The sequence below is a fragment of the Selaginella moellendorffii genome, unplaced genomic scaffold (genome assembly GCF_000143415.4).
Source record: "Selaginella moellendorffii unplaced genomic scaffold, v1.0 SELMOscaffold_136, whole genome shotgun sequence".
Classification (NCBI taxonomy): Eukaryota; Viridiplantae; Streptophyta; class Lycopodiopsida; order Selaginellales; family Selaginellaceae; genus Selaginella; species Selaginella moellendorffii.
Window position 1 is genome coordinate 318,164 of NW_003314397.1, and position 17,991 is coordinate 336,154.

Consider the following 17,991-nt stretch of genomic DNA (forward strand, 5'->3'; position numbering starts at 1 on the left):
CCCTAGAAACAGGTATATTCCTTTTAGAATATACCCGAGAATATGCTCGAGCTCCTCAGTTAATGCAGCGCCGTATAGTCGCTCGATCTGTTCTTCGCTCGCCCTCCTCCGGCTGACCTGACCCTGGGAGAAAGAGAAAGAGAGAAAAGCAGGAGAGAGAGAGAGCGATGGCGATGGCGAGGACGAGGCGGAGGAGGAGGGGCTTCCGTCAAATCGATGCTAGGCAGGAGCTGCATTGTACAGCCGCGATCGGCCGCGCAGCAAGGGTTTTGAATTCGAAATCGCCGGGGCTCTAGATCCTGGGATTTAGCCCAGCTGCGGCGATGGATTCTCGTCGTCGTCGTCGGTGTTCTTGACGAGGGGAGGCGCTGGATTTCCATCCAATGTGGGCATACTTCTTGTGCATTCTTGTGCTGGGTTACAACAACCTTGTCCAAGCCAGGCCAAGCACCGGTATGTTCTTCCTTGCTCCTTGGTGGATAGATTTCGCTTGCTAGAATTCGAGAGGGAGTGACTGATTTCTGGTTTGCTCCAACTCCAGGCTGCCCCTACATGTTCAATCACGGCCAAGGCATCACCAACCTATGCGATGGCAGTGTCACGTCGGGATCTTCCGTCCAGACGATGCTTTGCTGCGAGGAAGTGTATGGAGCTGCCGTCTATGCCATCGCGCAGTACACCAATTCCACTGGAGCAATGTTCCTCGAGTCGTCACAGGCGGAGGTTTGCATCGACCTCTACAAGCAGGATCTTATCCAGCTCAAGCGCATCTCTCCAGCCTTCTTCGACAGCTTCTGCCCGCTGCCAGCGTCCAGGATCACGAGCTATGCCTCGCCCTGTAACTTTGGCCAGATGGAGGAGCTCATGCAAGCGGTGGACTTGGAGAACGTCTCGGATGCGTGCGGCCAGCGAGGGAACAGAGGCTGCCAAGAGTGCCAAGCTCAGCTCCTCCAGGCCACCGTCAGCCTGGCGTCTCGAAAGGCTGATCAACCGGGAGCCTGCGGCACAGCCATCGCCATTGCGCTCACCAGCTTCAATCCGAACCAGGTCTACTTTGAGAACTTCTACACTTGCGTCTTGCAAATTCTGGGAGGAGTTCCTATATCTCGTACGTAAGATTCTGGCTTGTTGTCATCTTCCTTCGTTCACTTGTTCGTTGTTTGTCTTTCTCGCAGAGTACCTCAATATCACAACAGCGCCTAGCACTGTAGCACCGGGTGAGCATATTTTATCTTCTCTTCGATAGCTTTAGCTTGCGCGCTAAGTGTATGAGCTACTTTCTTCCTCAGGCCAGACTTTACAAGCGAGATCCTCGTCTCTGTCGTCGAGATTGGTGATCATTCTCATGGGAGCAATCGGAGGTCTGGTGCTATGCGCTTTCATCGTTCTCTCGTGCTTGTACGTGATAAGGCGGCGGAACAAGTCTGGCTACGACTTTACGAATCCGCTACCTGGTAAGAAACGTGTCGTTTACATGTTTCCCACCCTTGTGAAATTGTGTTGTGAAATCGTTTTGGCAGAGAATGGTGGGAAGGACTTGCGTGCATTCGACACAAGCGAGATCGCGGTGCTCCCAACCGAAGGCTTCTACATATTCACACTCAAAGAGCTTGCCAAGGCAACCAACCATTTCAGCAACGCATCGCTGCTGGGCGAGGGGAGCGCTGGCAAAGTCTACATAGGCCAGCTCCCTAGTGGCAAGCTCGTTGCAGTGAAGCGAATACTAAAGGAGAGAAAGGTGGAGACATTCTACAAGGAAGTGGAGCTGCTGGCACGCATCCGGCATCCCAATCTCACAGCTCTACTCGGCTACTGCCGCTCCAAGCACGTCTGCCTGCTGGTTTACGAGTACATGAGCAACGGCGACCTGGCACAAAAGCTTCTCAGTAAGTTTTGTTCCTCCTAAGCTGGAAAACTAGAGCATGTTTTTGCTGTGCCAGGAAAGGATGGCCCCGCATTGACATGGGACCAGAGAATCCAGATCGCCATAGACTGCGCAAGAGGACTTACATATTTGCACGAGTGCCCCGAAGGCCCAGTTGTCCATCGGGATATCAAGGTAGCAAAGGCTTTCCCACTCGAGATTGTTCTTTACTTTTCTTCTTGTAGCCGACCAACATTTTACTCAACGGACTGTTAGAGGCCAAGCTCTCCGACTTTGGTCTCTCCAAGATCATCGAGCTTGATGCCTCTCACGTCTCCACAGAGATCAAAGGCACGACAGGCTATCTCGACCCCGAGTACCTCATACTCGGTCAGCTCACCGAAGCCAGCGACGTCTACAGCTTTGGGATCGTTTTGCTGCAGCTGATGAGCGGCAGGAAAGCCATCGACAACGACACAAGAGTGAACCGTTCCATTGTCGAAATGGTGAGCACTTTATTCTTGCATGACAATGTCTAGCTTTAACTCTGGTGCTTGTTTGCGTTGTAAGGCCATGGCCGTCATCGGAGAGAAGCAGGGGCTGTCGCAGCTCTTGGATCCAAGACTGGATTGTGATGTTCCGCTGCCTGCATTCCAGAAGCTGGCGGAGGTAGCACACCTGTGCGTCCAGCCCCGCAGTTATGACCGCCCGTCCATCTCAGAGGTTTTGCACGATCTGGAGCTGGCTTTGAGGCTGGGAAAAGCTTCAACTCCCCGGAACCAATGACACCGTAGTATACGTAGCGATAGTAGCAGCACCCCCACGCCAGATCAACTCGCAAGAGACGGATTGGATTGATCCGGAGAAGAAGGTGTTGCACACTCTCTTGTCTGCCACTATAGAGAAGACACAGATAACTTCACCTTTTGTGTATTTGCCCAGGAGGCAATAAGCTGTGCTCGTCAACACCGTCGCCTGGTAACGAGAATGCCCCGGCTATGGAACCAGGCCGCCATCTCATATCGATCTTTCAGAGTGGGTCGCACGTCCTCTTGTGCTGCTAGCAGTTCCAGCAGCGGGAGAAGCACGTCGAGCAACTACTACGCAAGAAGCAAGAAGAAAATCAATGACAAGAAAGGAAGACGAAGTTCTACATACCTGAGAATCGTTGGGGTTTTCGGCTGTGAATGGTACGCACGGTATTCCATTCGAAGGCTGCAGGATGAAGCTGCAGGGATTGTTGTCAATAATCACTGTTCTTCGCAAGTCTCGGCCTAGGCGTGACAGGTCTTTGATATGCTCCCTGTACTTGCTGCCAAGATCAAACACAGAAAGATTGTCTTAGCGAGAGTTGAAGCAAAAAAAAAGGTGGTATATTTACACACGTAACCAGAGTGGCCGGTCTGTACAGCCGCGCGGAGATCCTGTTCTCGGGATCAATCCTATCTACAAGCGGTCTAGCGTATCCTGCCAAGCGTGTCAAGAGAAGAAAGAGAAATGTTTGAGAGCTGTGTTTCCAAACCTTCGAGTCCGGCAGTAAAGAGAACAAGCTCCGCGAATTGGCTCGCTCTCGCCAGGAACTCTCTCAACCCAGGCCTTTCATAAACCATGACGCAATTGATCTTCACGTTTCCCTCCTTGTCCTGGGAAGAAAGAAAACACACGATCACGGTCGCTGCAAGTGATGGAAGAAAGAAGTAGGAAGAGAGAGTACCTTGTCCGCCGCTAAGCATTCGAGCTGGAACCACGTCATTCCAGTATTCACTGCTCGGGAGTGGAGGCCTGGCGGCAAACCAGCCGAATCGTAGGCACACACGAGCGTCTCGTCCAAATCTAGAATCACCTATGACATAGCTAGCATCAAATCAACCGAGAAATGCTCTGGAATTTGTCCACTCTACTGTTACCGTGAGCTCTTGATCGCTCCTGCCGATGCGCGGCGGCAGCAAAGGGTTTTTCCATCCGGGGAGGAGCTCGCAGCACGGGGACGACGGCTCGCACAAGGCATGGATGCTCAAGAAGCAGAGGAATCGGCGCAGCGGTAGCTGGGAGGCGTCTAGTACGCGGAGAATCATCCGCAGCAGCAGCACGGCGCCATAGACACAAGTCTGCCAGAGGGCGCGGAGGATCCGACCCTCGTGCAGCGATCTCAGGGCATCCATCGCGGGCACAGGGGAAGAGCCCTAAAAAATGGTGTATTGTCTTCTTCTTTCGTCTTGGTTTTTTGGATTTAGGGTTCTAGCGAGCGAGACAGGAGAGCTCTTAAGCCATGGCGCTGTCGCTGCGCAAAATGGTTTCCATCGACGATCGCATGCGCCTGCTCGTCCCGACTAAGGTCACCGCCGATGACAAGCTGATCGAGTACGACATGCTGCTACTCAATCACTTCTTGTCGGTGCTCAAGGATCTTCACGGCGAGGAAATGCGGGAGCTGGTATGTTTCCTAGCCCTCTCACCGCCATGGATTTGGGATCGATTCATCCATCGAATTCGAATTTCTCCCAGGTGCATCGCTGCTACGAGCTCTCCGGTCAGTATGGACAGGCCGAGGGGTGCGGCGATCCGGCAAAGCTGGAAGATCTGGGCAATTTGGTGAAGAGCTTGCAGCCAGGGCCAGCGATTGTGATTGCGAGCTCGCTGTCTCACATGCTCAATCTGGGGAACCTGGCGGAGGAGGTCCAGATTGCTCATCGCAGGAGGGTGAGTGAGAAGTCGGGAGGGATTGGCGACGAGAACAGCGCTCTCACGGAGTCAGACATCGAGGAGACTTTCCGGAGGCTCATGAAATTGGGAAAGTCGCCGCAAGAGATTTTCGAGGCCTTGAAGACACAGACGGTGGATCTCGTGCTCACTGCGCATCCAACGCAATCCATCCGACGCTCGCTGCTCCAAAAGCATTCCAGGTAGTTTTCATGGACTAGCTTTTTTCTTGCTTTTCTCTTCGCTCTTCTCTATTCTCTAGGCCGAAGTCGTCCATCACTTTTACGTGTCAAGCACTGACTTTTTTGCGTTGTTTGCTTGTACTTAGGATTCGGAGCTGCCTGTCGGAGCTGTACAAAGACGATATCACTCCCGATGAGAAGCAGGAACTCGAAGAGGCGCTCCACAGAGAAGTAAGTCCATCCACACACACCGCGGGATTAGTTTCGTGCTTATAACACCGTTTTGACTGCCAGGTCCAAGCGGCCTTTCGGACTGACGAGATTAGGCGCACACCACCAACACCTCAGGATGAGATGCGAGCCGGAATGAGCTACTTCCACGAAACAATCTGGAATTGTCTCCCCAAATTTCTCCGGCGGGTAGACACCGCGCTGAAAGCGATCGGGATAAACGAGCGACTGCCTTACAATGTACCTCTCATTCAGTTTTCTTCGTGGATGGGAGGAGACAGGGATGGTAAGCAAGCTTGTCCTCTGTAGGACTATCGTTTTTTTATGCATTTTTGCAGGTAATCCCCGTGTCACTCCGGAAGTAACAAGGGACGTGTGCTTGTTGGCAAGGCTGATGGCGTCAAGTTTGTACTTTTCTCAGATTGAAGATCTTATGTTCGAGGTATTTTTTGTTGTTTTTCTTGCTCGTCGTAACGTTTTCTGACGCCCTCTTGCTGTGCCAGCTCTCTATGTGGCGGTGCAATGAGGAACTTCGTGCTAGAGTGGCTCAGCTGGAACTTCGTACGAAAGAGGACGCCAAACACTACAAAGGTTTGTGTTTTGTTGTATTCTTTTGAACGGATTACCTCAGCTGCTGTGACAGAGTTTTGGAAGCCAATTCCTTCCAACGAGCCCTTCCGTGTTATTCTTGGTGATATACGTGATAGATTGTATCGGACGAGAGAGCGTGCTCGCCAAATTCTTGCGACTGGAAAGTCCGACGTGAATGAAGAAGAGGCTTTTTCGTCCGTTGAGGAGGTACTGTCCACTGTGACTTACATGTTTTGTTTTGACCGGTGTTTGTCTCTGTTAGATCCTTGAACCACTGGAGCTGTGTTACCGCTCGCTATGCTCTACTGGCGACAAACTTATAGCGGACGGCAGCTTGCTAGATTTCATGCGTCAGGTCTCTTGCTTTGGCCTCGGCTTAGTCAGGCTTGACATCAGGCAAGAGTCGGACCGGCACACGGATGTAATGGACGCAATCACCACGCACTTGGGCATTGGTTCTTACCGGAGCTGGACAGAGGAGGAGCGCCAAGAGTGGCTTCTAGCAGAGCTACGCGGGAAGCGTCCGTTATTTGGAGCAGATTTACCGAAAACAGATGAGATCAAGGATGTGCTTGAGACGTTCCATGTGATTGCGGAGCTTCCAACCGACTGTTTTGGAGCGTACATCATCTCAATGGCGACGGCCCCGTCGGATGTTTTGGTGGTGGAACTTCTCCAGCGCGAGTGCCGCGTCAACGTGCCTCTGCGGGTGGTTCCCCTGTTTGAGAAGCTGGCCGACTTAGAGGCTGCTCCTGCAAGCCTCACTCGCCTCTTTTCCATCGACTGGTACCGCAACCGCATCAAAGGAAAGCAGGAGGTAATGATCGGCTACTCTGACTCTGGGAAGGACGCTGGTCGTTTTTCAGCGGCATGGCAGCTTTACAAGTGCCAGGAAGAGCTTGTCAAGGTGGCAAAGCAGTTTGGTGTTAAGTTGACGATGTTCCACGGCCGTGGAGGAACCGTTGGCAGAGGTGGTGGTCCGACGCATTTGGCTATTCTGTCACAGCCTCGGGACACCATCGATGGCTCGCTGCGTGTGACCATCCAAGGCGAAGTTATTGAGCAGTCCTTTGGGGAGGAGCACTTGTGCTTCAGAACGCTCCAACGTTTCACAGCTGCAACGCTGGAGCACGGAATGCATCCTCCGACCGCGCCGAAAGAAGACTGGCGGAAACTTATGGACGAAATGGCCGCGATTGCCACAGAGGCTTACCGATCCGTGGTTTTCAAAGACCCGCAGTTCGTGCACTACTTTCGAATGGTATGTGCTCATAGCTTTCGTACTGTTGCATTGTGCTAAGGGCTCTCTCTGTGCGATAGGCGACACCAGAGCTGGAGTATGGACGCATGAACATTGGAAGCCGGCCATCCAAGAGAAAGCCAAGCGGGGGTATTGAGTCTCTCCGGGCAATCCCGTGGATATTTGCATGGACGCAGACGCGGTTCCATCTTCCGGTGTGGCTTGGATTCGGTGAAGCCTTTAAGGATGTAATTGACGGGAATCCACAGACGCTCAAGATGCTCCAGGCTATGTACCGCGAGTGGCCTTTCTTCCGGGTCACCGTCGACCTCGTGGAGATGGTTTTCGCCAAGGGAGACCCCCGGATTGCCGAGCTATACGACAGGCTCCTTGTGTCTCCGGAGCTGCAGGACATTGGGAAGAAGCTGAGAGGGAAATACGAGGAAACGCGAAAGCTCCTCCTAGAGGTACAGTGTTCATGTTTTTCTTGCCTTTTCTCAGCAAGTGTTTTCTTGGTCAGGTGGCTTGCCACTCGGAACTTCTTGAGGAAAACCCGACGCTCAAGCAGCGGCTTCGACTCCGTGAGCCATTCATCACGACGCTCAACGTGCAGCAGGCCTACACGCTGAAGAAGATGCGGCAGATCGAGCCGGACGATGCGCCAATGCCGAGGACCAACGCAAACAGCGCATCGGCGGAAGAGCTTGTGGAGCTTAACACCACAACCGAGTACGCTCCTGGCCTGGAAGACACCATCATTCTCACCATGAAAGGAATCGCGGCAGGAATGCAAAACACGGGATAGAGGAAAAGTAATCAAGCAAGTTAATAACCCTTTACGAGGGCCAAGATCCAAATTATTGTTCGAGTTTCTATCGAAGAACCTTGTTCTTCAACCGAAGCAGTGATGGTCCTTAAGAATAGAATCGGTAGGAAAGAAGTTCACAAGAATTTGTAGGGTTGATTAGACGCTGCTGTTCAGGAATTTGGATGTTACAACTACCAAGTGGCATGTGATGAAGGGTCACGCAGATAGCTGGCAAGCATGGTGGTGTCAACCCTGTGAAAGAGCTCCTGTAATTCAATTACTTAGTTAACGGTCAGGGTGTATGCAAGGTCAAGGAGAGAATTCTAGAGGCTAGGGAAGACGGCCTGAGCAGGTCTACATTTCAGCCCGGAACTTCTCACACTATTGGTCTTTGTGGGCTACTAGTTTGTTTCAGCTCAAGCTAGCGCTTCTGGTTGGTTTGATGTCTGGCTGGGGCTGCCATTTTATGTGGATGGAATCTGTCTATTGATTTTCTTGTTCTTATTGCTCCAGAGTCCAACGGTGTTAGTGAGTGGATCGAGCGACGGATCTGGTCACCTGTTTTGCTTTCCATGCAGACGACTCATAGACGACTTTTCAGAGAGAGCTCAGATCGGTTCAGGCATTTTCCAGACTATGGGTCCAGATTAGTGCAAAAGGTCCATTCACCTTCGATCTTCCTTCTGACCTATATGAGTGTATCGAGAATGGTTTACTCATTCCAGAGAGCAGTACAAGATTGAAGTAACAGAACACTCCTTTCCCATGGGATCCCAGAAGCAGCATCGCCGTGAAGTTTCGGAAGAACTCCAGCAATATTTCAAGGCAGGTCACAAGTGGGCGGTTTCCGAAGTGGGGCAAAAGCAACTACGTGCTACATGCATCCGAGATGTCCATTGCCCAAGGTGTGAGACTCGTCCTTGACGTGAAGAAAAACGTGCCTTAGACAGATTAAGGTGCAAGCCTTCCTGCTTGGCAATTTGGCAGTCTCCACCACTGCAATATTGTGTTCTTTCTTTTTCAGGTGTGCAAACACTTACTTCTGTTCTGTTGAAACTTTTATGGAGAGAACCACCCATTACCATCAGGGAAACCATCATCACCAGTGCCGTCAACACTACAACACAATCAAGATATCCTTAGTGCTTGTGTAAATATAAGGTTAAGTCACTTTGACCAAAGTTTTAAGTTAAATGTGTATCCCCACTTGAGAGCCTTTATTTTATCATTGATGTTGAAGAGTTTATGTGTTATTTTGAGAGTGTGGACATTTCTATTAATTTTCCTGTCTCAAGTGTTAAATTATATGATGAGGAAGTTGAGTGTTGTGAATCTTTTGTTTATATTGTTGCCAACTACTGCAAATTCCTCTTTTAATACTTCTTTATCCACTTTTTCTTCTTCCATAATGGTTTTTCCTTAAGTTTTTTCACTTTCCTTGCCACGTCAAACTTTTTTTCTTTAGAGGGGGTAGAGGGGATGGATAGGAGTTCAGTTTCGATGATAGAATGAAGACAAATGGATATGGTAATAGAGTAAAGACAAATGACATAAATTATGGAGTGAGGACAAGCATAGTGAATCCAAATGGAACATTTAACTTTAACATAGTGAGGCCAAACAGATGCAATAGTGGAGTGAGGCTGAACATAAATAATAAAGTGAAGATGAGTGCAACGAGTCTGAATAAAACTAGCCGTGTAATCGAGAAGCTACGCAAGTCTTTCTATTGGCCGGAGATGCGACATGATATTATCCGGTATGTGCATAGCTTCGTTTGGTGCCAAGCTCGTAATACTCCCCCTTGGGCTGCGGAAGGACGGTTGGAGTCAATTGCAGTTTCTCGTCCGTTTGAGTTGGTGGCGTTTGATCTTATGGGACCTTTTCCACGGTCGACTCTTGGCAATGAGTATGTTATTATTGCTTCTGACTATTTGACTCGTTGGGTGGAAGTTGGTGCTCTTGCTAGCGCCTCTGCAATTGCTGTTGGATACTTCCTCCTCAATCAAGTGGTGTTCCAACATTCTTGTCCAGAGCGGATTCTTTCGGATAATGGTCCCACATTTATGGCTGAGGCATTTCATGTTTTGACGTCTCGGTTGGGGATTCGCCACACTTTCACGAGTGTTTATCATCCACAATCAGACGGTCTGGTGGAACGGCTTGTTCAGATGTTTAAGGGGATGATTGCAAAGTATGTGAACTTTCAGCATTCAGATTGGGATGGTTATTTGCCGTCTCTTCGGTATGCATATGTCACTGGGTGTAGAGTTCTGTTGGTGCTTCACCATATAAACTCTTATATGGCCATGATCCAATATTACCAATGGAGCTGGGTTTACCTTCGCGATTGCCACGAGCTGCGGATGCTAAGTCATGGGATCAATATTTGACTAGCATTCTTCCACTTGTCCGAGCGGAGTTTGCCGAACACTTAGGCCGCGTACAAGTGGGACAACAACAGCGCTACAACTCCCATCATCGTCCACCTGCGTGTGAGACACAAAATCCCTAGGCCCCAAAGTGGAGCCGGAAGGGTGCCACGTGGTAGTGGCCGAAGCGAAAGCCAAACGAGCGTAACACGTTTGGACTAAAAGCTCCGACTTGAAAGATCGAGAGCGGGAGTGGAACTCCTAACAAAGTGCTCGAGGAACAAGCATGAGGCGAGCAATAAGCGAGGCTCCAAAAAGGGACCCAAAAGGACCAACACATGACACGTGGAAGTGTCCAAGATGGTGTCCGAGATGGACCCGAGTTGGAGTCCGAGATGGAGTCCGAGATGGACCAAGACGGAGTCCGAGATGGAGTCCAAGGTGGAGTCTGAGATGGAGTCCGAGATGGAGTCCGAGGTGGAGTCCGAGGTGGAGTCTGAGATGGAGTCCGAGCTGGACCGAGACGGAGTCCGAGATGGAGTCCAAGGTGGAGTCTGAGGTGGAGTCCGAGATGGAGTCCGAAGTGGAGTCCGAGATGGAGTCCGAGATGGACCGAGACGGAGTCCGAGATGGACCGAGACAGAGGCCGAGATGGAGTCCGAGATGGACCCGAGATGGAATCCGAGATGGAGTCCAAGAAGGACCCGAGATGGAGTCCGAGGTCGAGACCGAGACCGGGACCGAGACCGGGACCGAGACCGAGACCGAGACTGAGACCGGGACCGGGACCGAGACCGAGACCGAGGCGGAGGCCGAGACCGAGCCCGAGTCCGAGTCCGAGTCCGAGTCCGAGTCCGAGTCCGAGTTCGAGTTCGAGTCTGAGAGGGTGAAAGCCCAAAGCGTTCGTCTCCTAGACCCTGGGGGGTTTGGTGAGCTCCAAAAGTATAGTAAGGGGGAGGACTGCAGTGGAGCCAGTTTGGCCAGGAAAGGCCAGTTTAGCCCAGGAAGGCCAGACCCAGTGTTGGGTGATGAACTGACCACTGGGAAGTCCAAGACTAGAGTGAATACGGACCGACAAGTGAGGTAGCTTGGTGAAGTGTTCAAGAGCCGGCTCTAGTTCCCCCGGGAGATCGACTGGCCGATGCTCCCAGTCCAAGTGTGGGTGGCACTACCTACTTGGATACCTAGCGTGGCTCAACGGAACCTCGCTCTAAGCCCATGGCTAGAGCACCTAGAGGCGGAAGGCGGGGAGAGTACCCATGAGGCCCGTGTAGGGCCACGGTGTTCCGAAATGTTGTCCCAAAGTCCTAGACTGTGGAAAGGAAGAGGAGTAGTCCTCTGGAGTAGAGACCAAAGATACAGTCGTGTGGCGAGGAAGTCCCAGAGGACCGTGGGACTTAGTGGTCGGGCCTGTGGGCCTCAATCCAGTGGCAGTGTTGGCAAACACGGCCCTGAGCAGAAAGGGACTTGGTGGGGACCAGAAAGGGGATATTGGGGAAGGCTATTCCCCATGTCTGAGGGCATCCTAAGGATGCAAGGAGTGGATCTGGGATGGTCACTTATGGACGGATGGCCCAGTCTTGGAGAGACGGGATTGCAATGCAAGTGGTGTTAGACCACCGATATGACCAAGGTGAAGGAGCATGGCCTAGCGTAACGGGCTCATATATCGGTGGTACCTTGGGGTGTCGGTCATGGGATCGGACACGTGGAGCACTTGGACCAAGTGCAAAGGTTGAGTGGCATGGATGCCATTCTCGGGGCTAGCAAGCCCCAAGTCCTGAATGGGACTTATGGAGGTTGTGAATGAGACTCCTCCAAGTGGTCGAAGGTATGGTTAAGTGACTAAAGTAGAATGGAAAAATTAGTCAATTACAATTTGGTATCAGAGCTATTCTTTAGTCTGACTTTTATTGGTGCTCAAGTATATCACCACTAGTGTTGGCATCGGAAGGTCCTAGGAGTGGGCTTGTCTTTGAGGAGTAGCAAGTCGGGAAGACATGGCTCTCCACTACAGTTCACGTGTGAATTTGTAGGCAAGGTGGTGGATAAAAAAAAAAAAAAGGGGCCAGTAAGGGAATGACTTTGGGATCTTGGGAACAGTGTAAAGCTTTCCTCATTGAGTGAGGATGTGATCCAGATGAGCATTTGACGCAGCAAACAGGCTAACATAGTTGTGGTAAACAACTATAGTGGGATCACGGGAAAGATGCAAACTCCAATAGAGTAAAGGAGTCATAAGATTACCCATATATGGTTAAGGCTGGTACTCATAAATTTGAGACCGGAATTGTTGACCGTGGGAGGTCAAATACAGAAGAGGACACCAGTCCTTGAAATGGTAGCCGGGGCTACCTCTAATAAATGCTGGAACAACCCAAGGAGTTGGGGGTGTACTTAAAGATGAGTTGCTATGTTCATCACATGGACAAGTAGTCCTAAGGGGCAAAGGTTAGCCCCAAGAAAATCATCAAGTGTCAGAGTAACACTTGCAAAGATTGTCCTTGTGAGTAGGACATGAATACAAGAAGTTGTATTCCAGTGAGTTGGCACCGCTAAGACTGAGACCTCGTAGGTTGTTGGATTAGCAAAGTCCAAAATCCTGGATGACTCAAGTAGAGTCAGGGAATGGTCCTAAGGGATTGGTTGAAGCATGTGGACTGAGGTGTATGGTGCCCCATGAGGTATGGGGAGGATCATAAAAGATCCAAGTATGAGAACAGTAGGTATCTCATTGATGGCAGAATGTGCCATACTAAAGTTGTGGGAAAGATGTTCCCAGAAGAAAACAACTTTGGCCCAGAGTTGGGTGCAAATACTATGGTGCGGTGCTAACGGATAATTAGTATGAGGAACAACTATATTGGTCTTGGCAAAGACCTAGACACTAATAAGTAGTGTCATAAGGATAGGCTCATGGGGCCAATGGTGTGGAGACACCAAATGTGCCAAGGTGTGATACTTTGAAGTTATGTTGGTGGGTTTATAAGAACCCCTTGCCAAGGGAATCCCAACAGAAATGGGAATAGCATAGCCTAAGCTGGAAGGCATGTGGTAGAGTGTGGTGACCAAAACAATGATGGAGGTGTGGAAGCACCAGCAATGAGTTGTAGGACTTGACAACTATGAGGCAACTAAGCAAGAGGTGCAAGATAATTGGTTAAACGGGTAGAGGGTAGCTACCCAAGACTTCTTAATAGCATAAGGAAGTTAGATATACCCTTACGGGGGATAAATTGCTTATGTTGCGATATAGTAAGTTAATGTCGTGAACGGGAATGCTCATTGTCAAGAGGCCATCATTGGGACACCCAAACACTCTAGAACACCAAGAGGTGGTGTTTCGTGTCGCAAGGGTAATAGATAAGGCCCAAGGGACTAAGTCCTTAGCAAATGATGGATAGAAGGTGCTATCCAAATGTCCAAGGTTGTGGAGATAGGAGAAGACTGTCTACCCGGATTGGACAAAGCCAAAAATGAAAGTTTGGCAAGGCTGGTGATGGGCATGTAAAGGCCCAAAAGCAGCAACGTTAATCCCGGTGTGTGGGATTATAAGGTGAGCATGCCCAAGATTGAGGAACCACTCCCTAGGCTATCGGGTAAGTTCATCCCTAAGAATACTTGCTAAGGCATAGTAAAATGTGCAAAGCTATCCTCCTAGTCTGGAGGAGAATAACCAAAGGAAACATATGGGGTCAAAAGGCAAGTAGTATTGGGATGAAATTGAACCATAGAAATCGAAGGGCATATCCAACGGTGGTTATGCAAGTTGGGAGTGGAGAACTAAGAGGGTGCTCGAGGATGTTGTTGCTAGCAACCGAGATGCCATAGAGAGTCTAAAATATGGAATTGTCCATGTTAGACTATATGACAACTATAAAGCTTGCGAAAAGGGAGGCTTTAGCAAGTTAAGGGACAAAGTTCCTTCAAGGTTCCCAAAGATGATTCTAGGTAGCTTAGTACCTAGAGAGGCCAAGTGTGAATGGTAAATGGAACGTGCGAAATCAGAGTGGCGCAGCAGAAGCGTGGTCTTAAAGCTTGCCATGAGACAAGGCTATCAAGGTTAGGGAAGTAGTTCCCAAGTGTTCAAAGAGAGGGCTTTGAACGAAAGTTGATGGTCAAGGACTTCCACGCTTATGCAGGAACCATGTTACAGTGGTCAAAGGACTTGCCAAGCGAGATTGGCAAGTCGGGGGAACAAATACCCTAGTTGAAGGTGATAACTTCAAAAAGGGTGGGCCATGGGGTCAAACATGGAGGAGTCCATGCATGATCACAGACGTGTCAAGTGAGAGGACTTGGCAGTGTGGAGGAACTAGGTTCCTAAGTTGTGATCTGTAGCGCGCTTTAAGTATAAGTTGGTGCACCGGCGTGGGGAGTCACGCCAGGCATTTAGGGTGATGCCGTCCGTAGATGCATATACAGAGGTTGGGTTCGAGTCCCAACCCTCTAGTGCTTGGGTTCGAGTCCCAAATCACTAGGGCGTGGTGATGGTTTGGAATATGAGGACACTCATATTTCGGTGGTCATGGACTCTCAGTGAGGAGATTGGTTTGGGCACACCGCCAAGCGAGGGATGCCTCGGAGTCGTGATGCACGGTTAGATTGCTTAGAGTGAAAGCTTGGCATATCTAACTTGAACACTTTGGTGCAAAGGGCTGTAAGCGACTAAATGTTCCATTCTACTTTAGTCACTTAACCACACCTCTGACCACTTGGAGGAGTCTCATTCACAACCTCCATAAGTCCAATCCAGGACTTGGGACTTGCTAGCCCCGAGAATGGCATCCATGCCACTCAACATTTGCACTTGGTCCAAGTGCTCCACGTGTCCGATCCCATGACCGACACTCAAAGGTACCACCGACATAGTAGCCCGTTACGCTAAGGCCATGCCCAATCACCTTTGCCACACTAGTAGTCCAATACCACTTGCATCACTCTCCAAGACTAGGCAAACCATCCGTGAGTGGTCATCTTAGATCCACTCCTTAGCATCCTTAGGTTGCCCACCGACAAGGGGAATAGCCTTCCCCAACATCCCTCTGTCAGTCCCCACTAAGTCCCTTTCTGCCCCTGGCCGTGTTTGCCAACACTGCCACTGGATCGAGACCCACAGGCCCGACCACTAAGTCCCACGGTCCTCTGGGACTTCCTCACCACACGACTGTGTCCTTGGTCACTACCCCAGAGGACTGCTCCTCTTCCTTTCCACAGTCTGGGCCTTTGGGACAACATTTCGGAACACCGTGGCCTTACGTGAGCCACCTGGGTACTCTCCTCGCCTTCTGCCCTTGGGTGCTCTAGCCATGGGCTTAGAGCGGGTTCTGTTGAGCCACACCAGGTATCCAAGTAGGTAGTGCCACCCACACTTGGACTGGGAGCATCGGCCAGTTGATCTCCCGGGGGAACTAGAGCCGGCTCTTGAACACTTCACCAAGCTACCCCGCTTGTCGGTCCGTGTTCACTCTAGTCTTGGACTTCCCAGTGGTCAGCTCATCACCCAACACTGGGTCTGGCCTCCTGGGCCAAACTGGCCTTTCCTGGCCAAACTGGCTCCACTACAGTCCTCCCCCTTACTATACTTTTGGAGCTCACCAAACCCCCTAGGGTCTGGGAGACGAACGCTTTGGGCTTTCACCCTCTCAGACTCGAACTCGGACTCGGACTCGGACTCGGACTCGGACTCGGGCTCGGGCTCAGTCTCGGCCTCGGCCTCGGTCTCGTTCTCGGTCCCGGTTTCGGACTCGGACTCGGTCTCGGTCGCGGCCTCGGTCTCGGTCTCGGTCTCGGTTCCATCTCGGACTCCATCTCGGACTCCATCTCGGGTCCATCTCGGACCCCATCTCGGGTCCATCTCGGACTCCATATCGGACTCCGTCTCGGTCCATCTCGGACTCCATCTCGGACCCCGTCTCGGTCCATCTCGGACTCCATATCGGACTCCGTCTCGGTCCATCTCGGACTCCTTCTTGGACTCCGTCTCGGTCCATCTCGGACCCCATATCGGGTCCATCTCGGACTCCACTTCGGACTCGAACTCGAGTCCATCTCGGACACTTCCACGTGTCATGTGTTGGTCCTTTTGGGTCCCTTTTTGGAGCCTCACTTTTTGCTCGCTTCGTGCTCGTTCCTCGAGCACTTCGTTGGGAGTTCCACTCCCGCTCTTGACTTTTCAAGTCGGAGCTTTTGGTCCAAACGTGTTACGCTTGTTTGGCTCTCGCTTCGGCCACTACCACGTGGCACCCTTCCGGCTCCACTTTGGGGCCTAGGGATTTTGTGTCTCACAACTCCACCACCCATAGACGAAGTTTGATGTCCTCATCGAACGGTAAACCATTTTGTTAAGTAACACCCGCATGTGTTACCATTTCCATCCTTGGCACCTAGCCAATATTTGTCAATGGTTTGACATTGAAGGCTCACCATGCCTTCTCCATATTCGTCAATGGTTTGACATTGAAGGCTCACCATGCCTTTTGCATATGCCTCAATGGTTTGACACCAAAGGCTCACCATGCCTTGCCTATCCTCTAAGGAGGGTAGTCTCTCCCACTTAGAGACTGATTGGACCACATGTAATGGTTCTCTCCTTTTATTGGTTTAGTTCTCGCTAAACCTCTTAGAGACCCTTCTCTAAGTCAATCCCACTACTCCTTCTCGAGTAGTCTCAATTTCCATCTATTGAATGTTTGCACCTTGGAACTTTTACTCTTTTGACTTTTGGAAGTCAATTTCCTAGGTGTCTCCAACACCTTGCATTGCACAGATTGTGCAACTCCACTTCCCTATCCTAGGAAGTTCATTACTTGAGGGCACCATCATCCTCTCTTCTATTTCGTGCCACCTTGGGCACTAAGTTCCATTTATCACACTTTGTGCTAGGGTTGTCCATTGCCCTATCATTTGGCTACCTTACCGCTCCCTCCCTTGGAGCTTCCACTTTCGCCAAATCGGAGCAATTCGGAATCCATCCTTGGAAACACACTTCCTTTCCCGCGATTTGTTAGCGTCCAACACATTAGTGTTCCTCGCCTAACTTTGTCACTTGGATTCCTTCCAAGGGATTCCACGGCCCTATCTTGGCCACTCATCTTTTGCTCCTATCTGTTGATTGTTGCACCAAGCAACATCGAATCTCTACCTCCTTGAGGTATTCTTTTGATTCCATAGCAAAGGCTCTGCTTTGCCAAGACTAGGGTGTTCACCCCTAGTAAGTCTCTTTTAGCATCTTCTGCTGTGGGCTCTATCCTCGGCCCAACTTTGTGACCCTCTCATGGGTCTCTTTAGAGACTACTTTCCTTGGACACACTATGCCATCGCAATGACATAGCTCATTTCCCTAAGGTGCTTTTCCCACTTGGTCACCTTGACCAAGCCACACCATCATCAATAGTTCAAATCAACACTTTGAACTAGGAACCTTATTCCTTAACCCAAACAAGGACCTTGTCCTTATTTAGCCACAAGATCACCTAGTGATCTCACCTCGGCACCTTAACAGGTTTGCCAATAGGTACTAGGTCTTCCAGACCTTTAACTTGCTAACTACGACCCCGGGGGCATCCCCCACACTTGGCGGTGCGCCCAAGCCAGCCCTTCCGGCCAAGGGTCCATAGCAACTGAGATTAGGTGTCCCCATCTCACTCACCACGTCCTTGGTGCCATTTGCACCAAAGCGTTCAAGTTAGATATGCTGAGCTTTCACACTAAGCAATCTAACCGTGCATCACGACTCCGAGGCATCCCTCGCTTGGCGGTGTGCCCAAACCAGTCTCCACACTGAGAGTCCATGACCACCGAAATATGAGTGTCCTCATATTCCAAACCATCACCACGCCCTAGTGATTTGGGACTCGAACCCAAGCACTAGAGGGTCGGGACTCGAACCCAACCTCCGTATATGCATCTACGGATGGCATCACACCGGATGCCTGGCGTGACTCCCCACGCCGGTGCACCAACTTATTTTTAAAGCGTGCTACAGATCACAACTTAGGAAC

At 50.7% G+C, this 17,991-nt stretch overlaps 3 protein-coding genes across 5 annotated transcripts; 2 read left to right on the forward strand and 1 right to left on the reverse strand.

The window, feature by feature from the left end:
* Nucleotides 1-41: 41 nt before the first annotated feature.
* Nucleotides 42-2,786, forward strand: LOC9629222 (probable leucine-rich repeat receptor-like protein kinase At5g49770). Its single transcript, XM_024666123.1, has 8 exons — nt 42-453; nt 542-1,108; nt 1,176-1,217; nt 1,290-1,454; nt 1,521-1,886; nt 1,941-2,059; nt 2,110-2,370; nt 2,435-2,786. Exons 1-8 carry the CDS (start codon nt 384-386, stop codon nt 2,648-2,650), a joined length of 1,806 nt encoding a protein of 601 aa, XP_024521891.1. The 5' UTR covers nt 42-383; the 3' UTR covers nt 2,651-2,786.
* On the reverse strand, nt 2,697-4,085 carry LOC9629176 (carboxy-terminal domain RNA polymerase II polypeptide A small phosphatase 1). Of its 3 annotated transcripts, none has more exons than XM_024666125.1 (6): nt 3,772-4,081; nt 3,579-3,707; nt 3,387-3,507; nt 3,250-3,331; nt 3,023-3,176; nt 2,697-2,961 (listed from the first exon to the last, which is right to left on the reverse strand). In XM_024666125.1, the coding sequence occupies exons 1-6, from the start codon at nt 4,024-4,026 to the stop codon at nt 2,827-2,829; spliced, it is 876 nt and encodes a 291-aa protein (XP_024521893.1). In that variant the 5' UTR covers nt 4,027-4,081; the 3' UTR covers nt 2,697-2,826. The 3 variants fall into 3 exon arrangements, with proteins under 3 accessions (XP_024521893.1, XP_024521892.1, XP_024521894.1); XM_024666126.1 differs by having other exon boundaries at nt 2,849-2,964; nt 3,772-4,084; XM_024666124.1 differs by having other exon boundaries at nt 2,697-3,176; nt 3,772-4,085.
* Nucleotides 4,086-4,133: 48 nt separating this feature from the next.
* LOC9629223 (phosphoenolpyruvate carboxylase) lies at nt 4,134-7,759 on the forward strand. Its single transcript, XM_002992449.2, has 10 exons — nt 4,134-4,298; nt 4,370-4,767; nt 4,893-4,977; nt 5,041-5,263; nt 5,316-5,419; nt 5,481-5,568; nt 5,621-5,775; nt 5,831-6,829; nt 6,889-7,275; nt 7,329-7,759. The coding sequence occupies exons 1-10, from the start codon at nt 4,134-4,136 to the stop codon at nt 7,611-7,613; spliced, it is 2,889 nt and encodes a 962-aa protein (XP_002992495.2). The 3' UTR covers nt 7,614-7,759.
* Nucleotides 7,760-17,991: the final 10,232 nt, after the last annotated feature.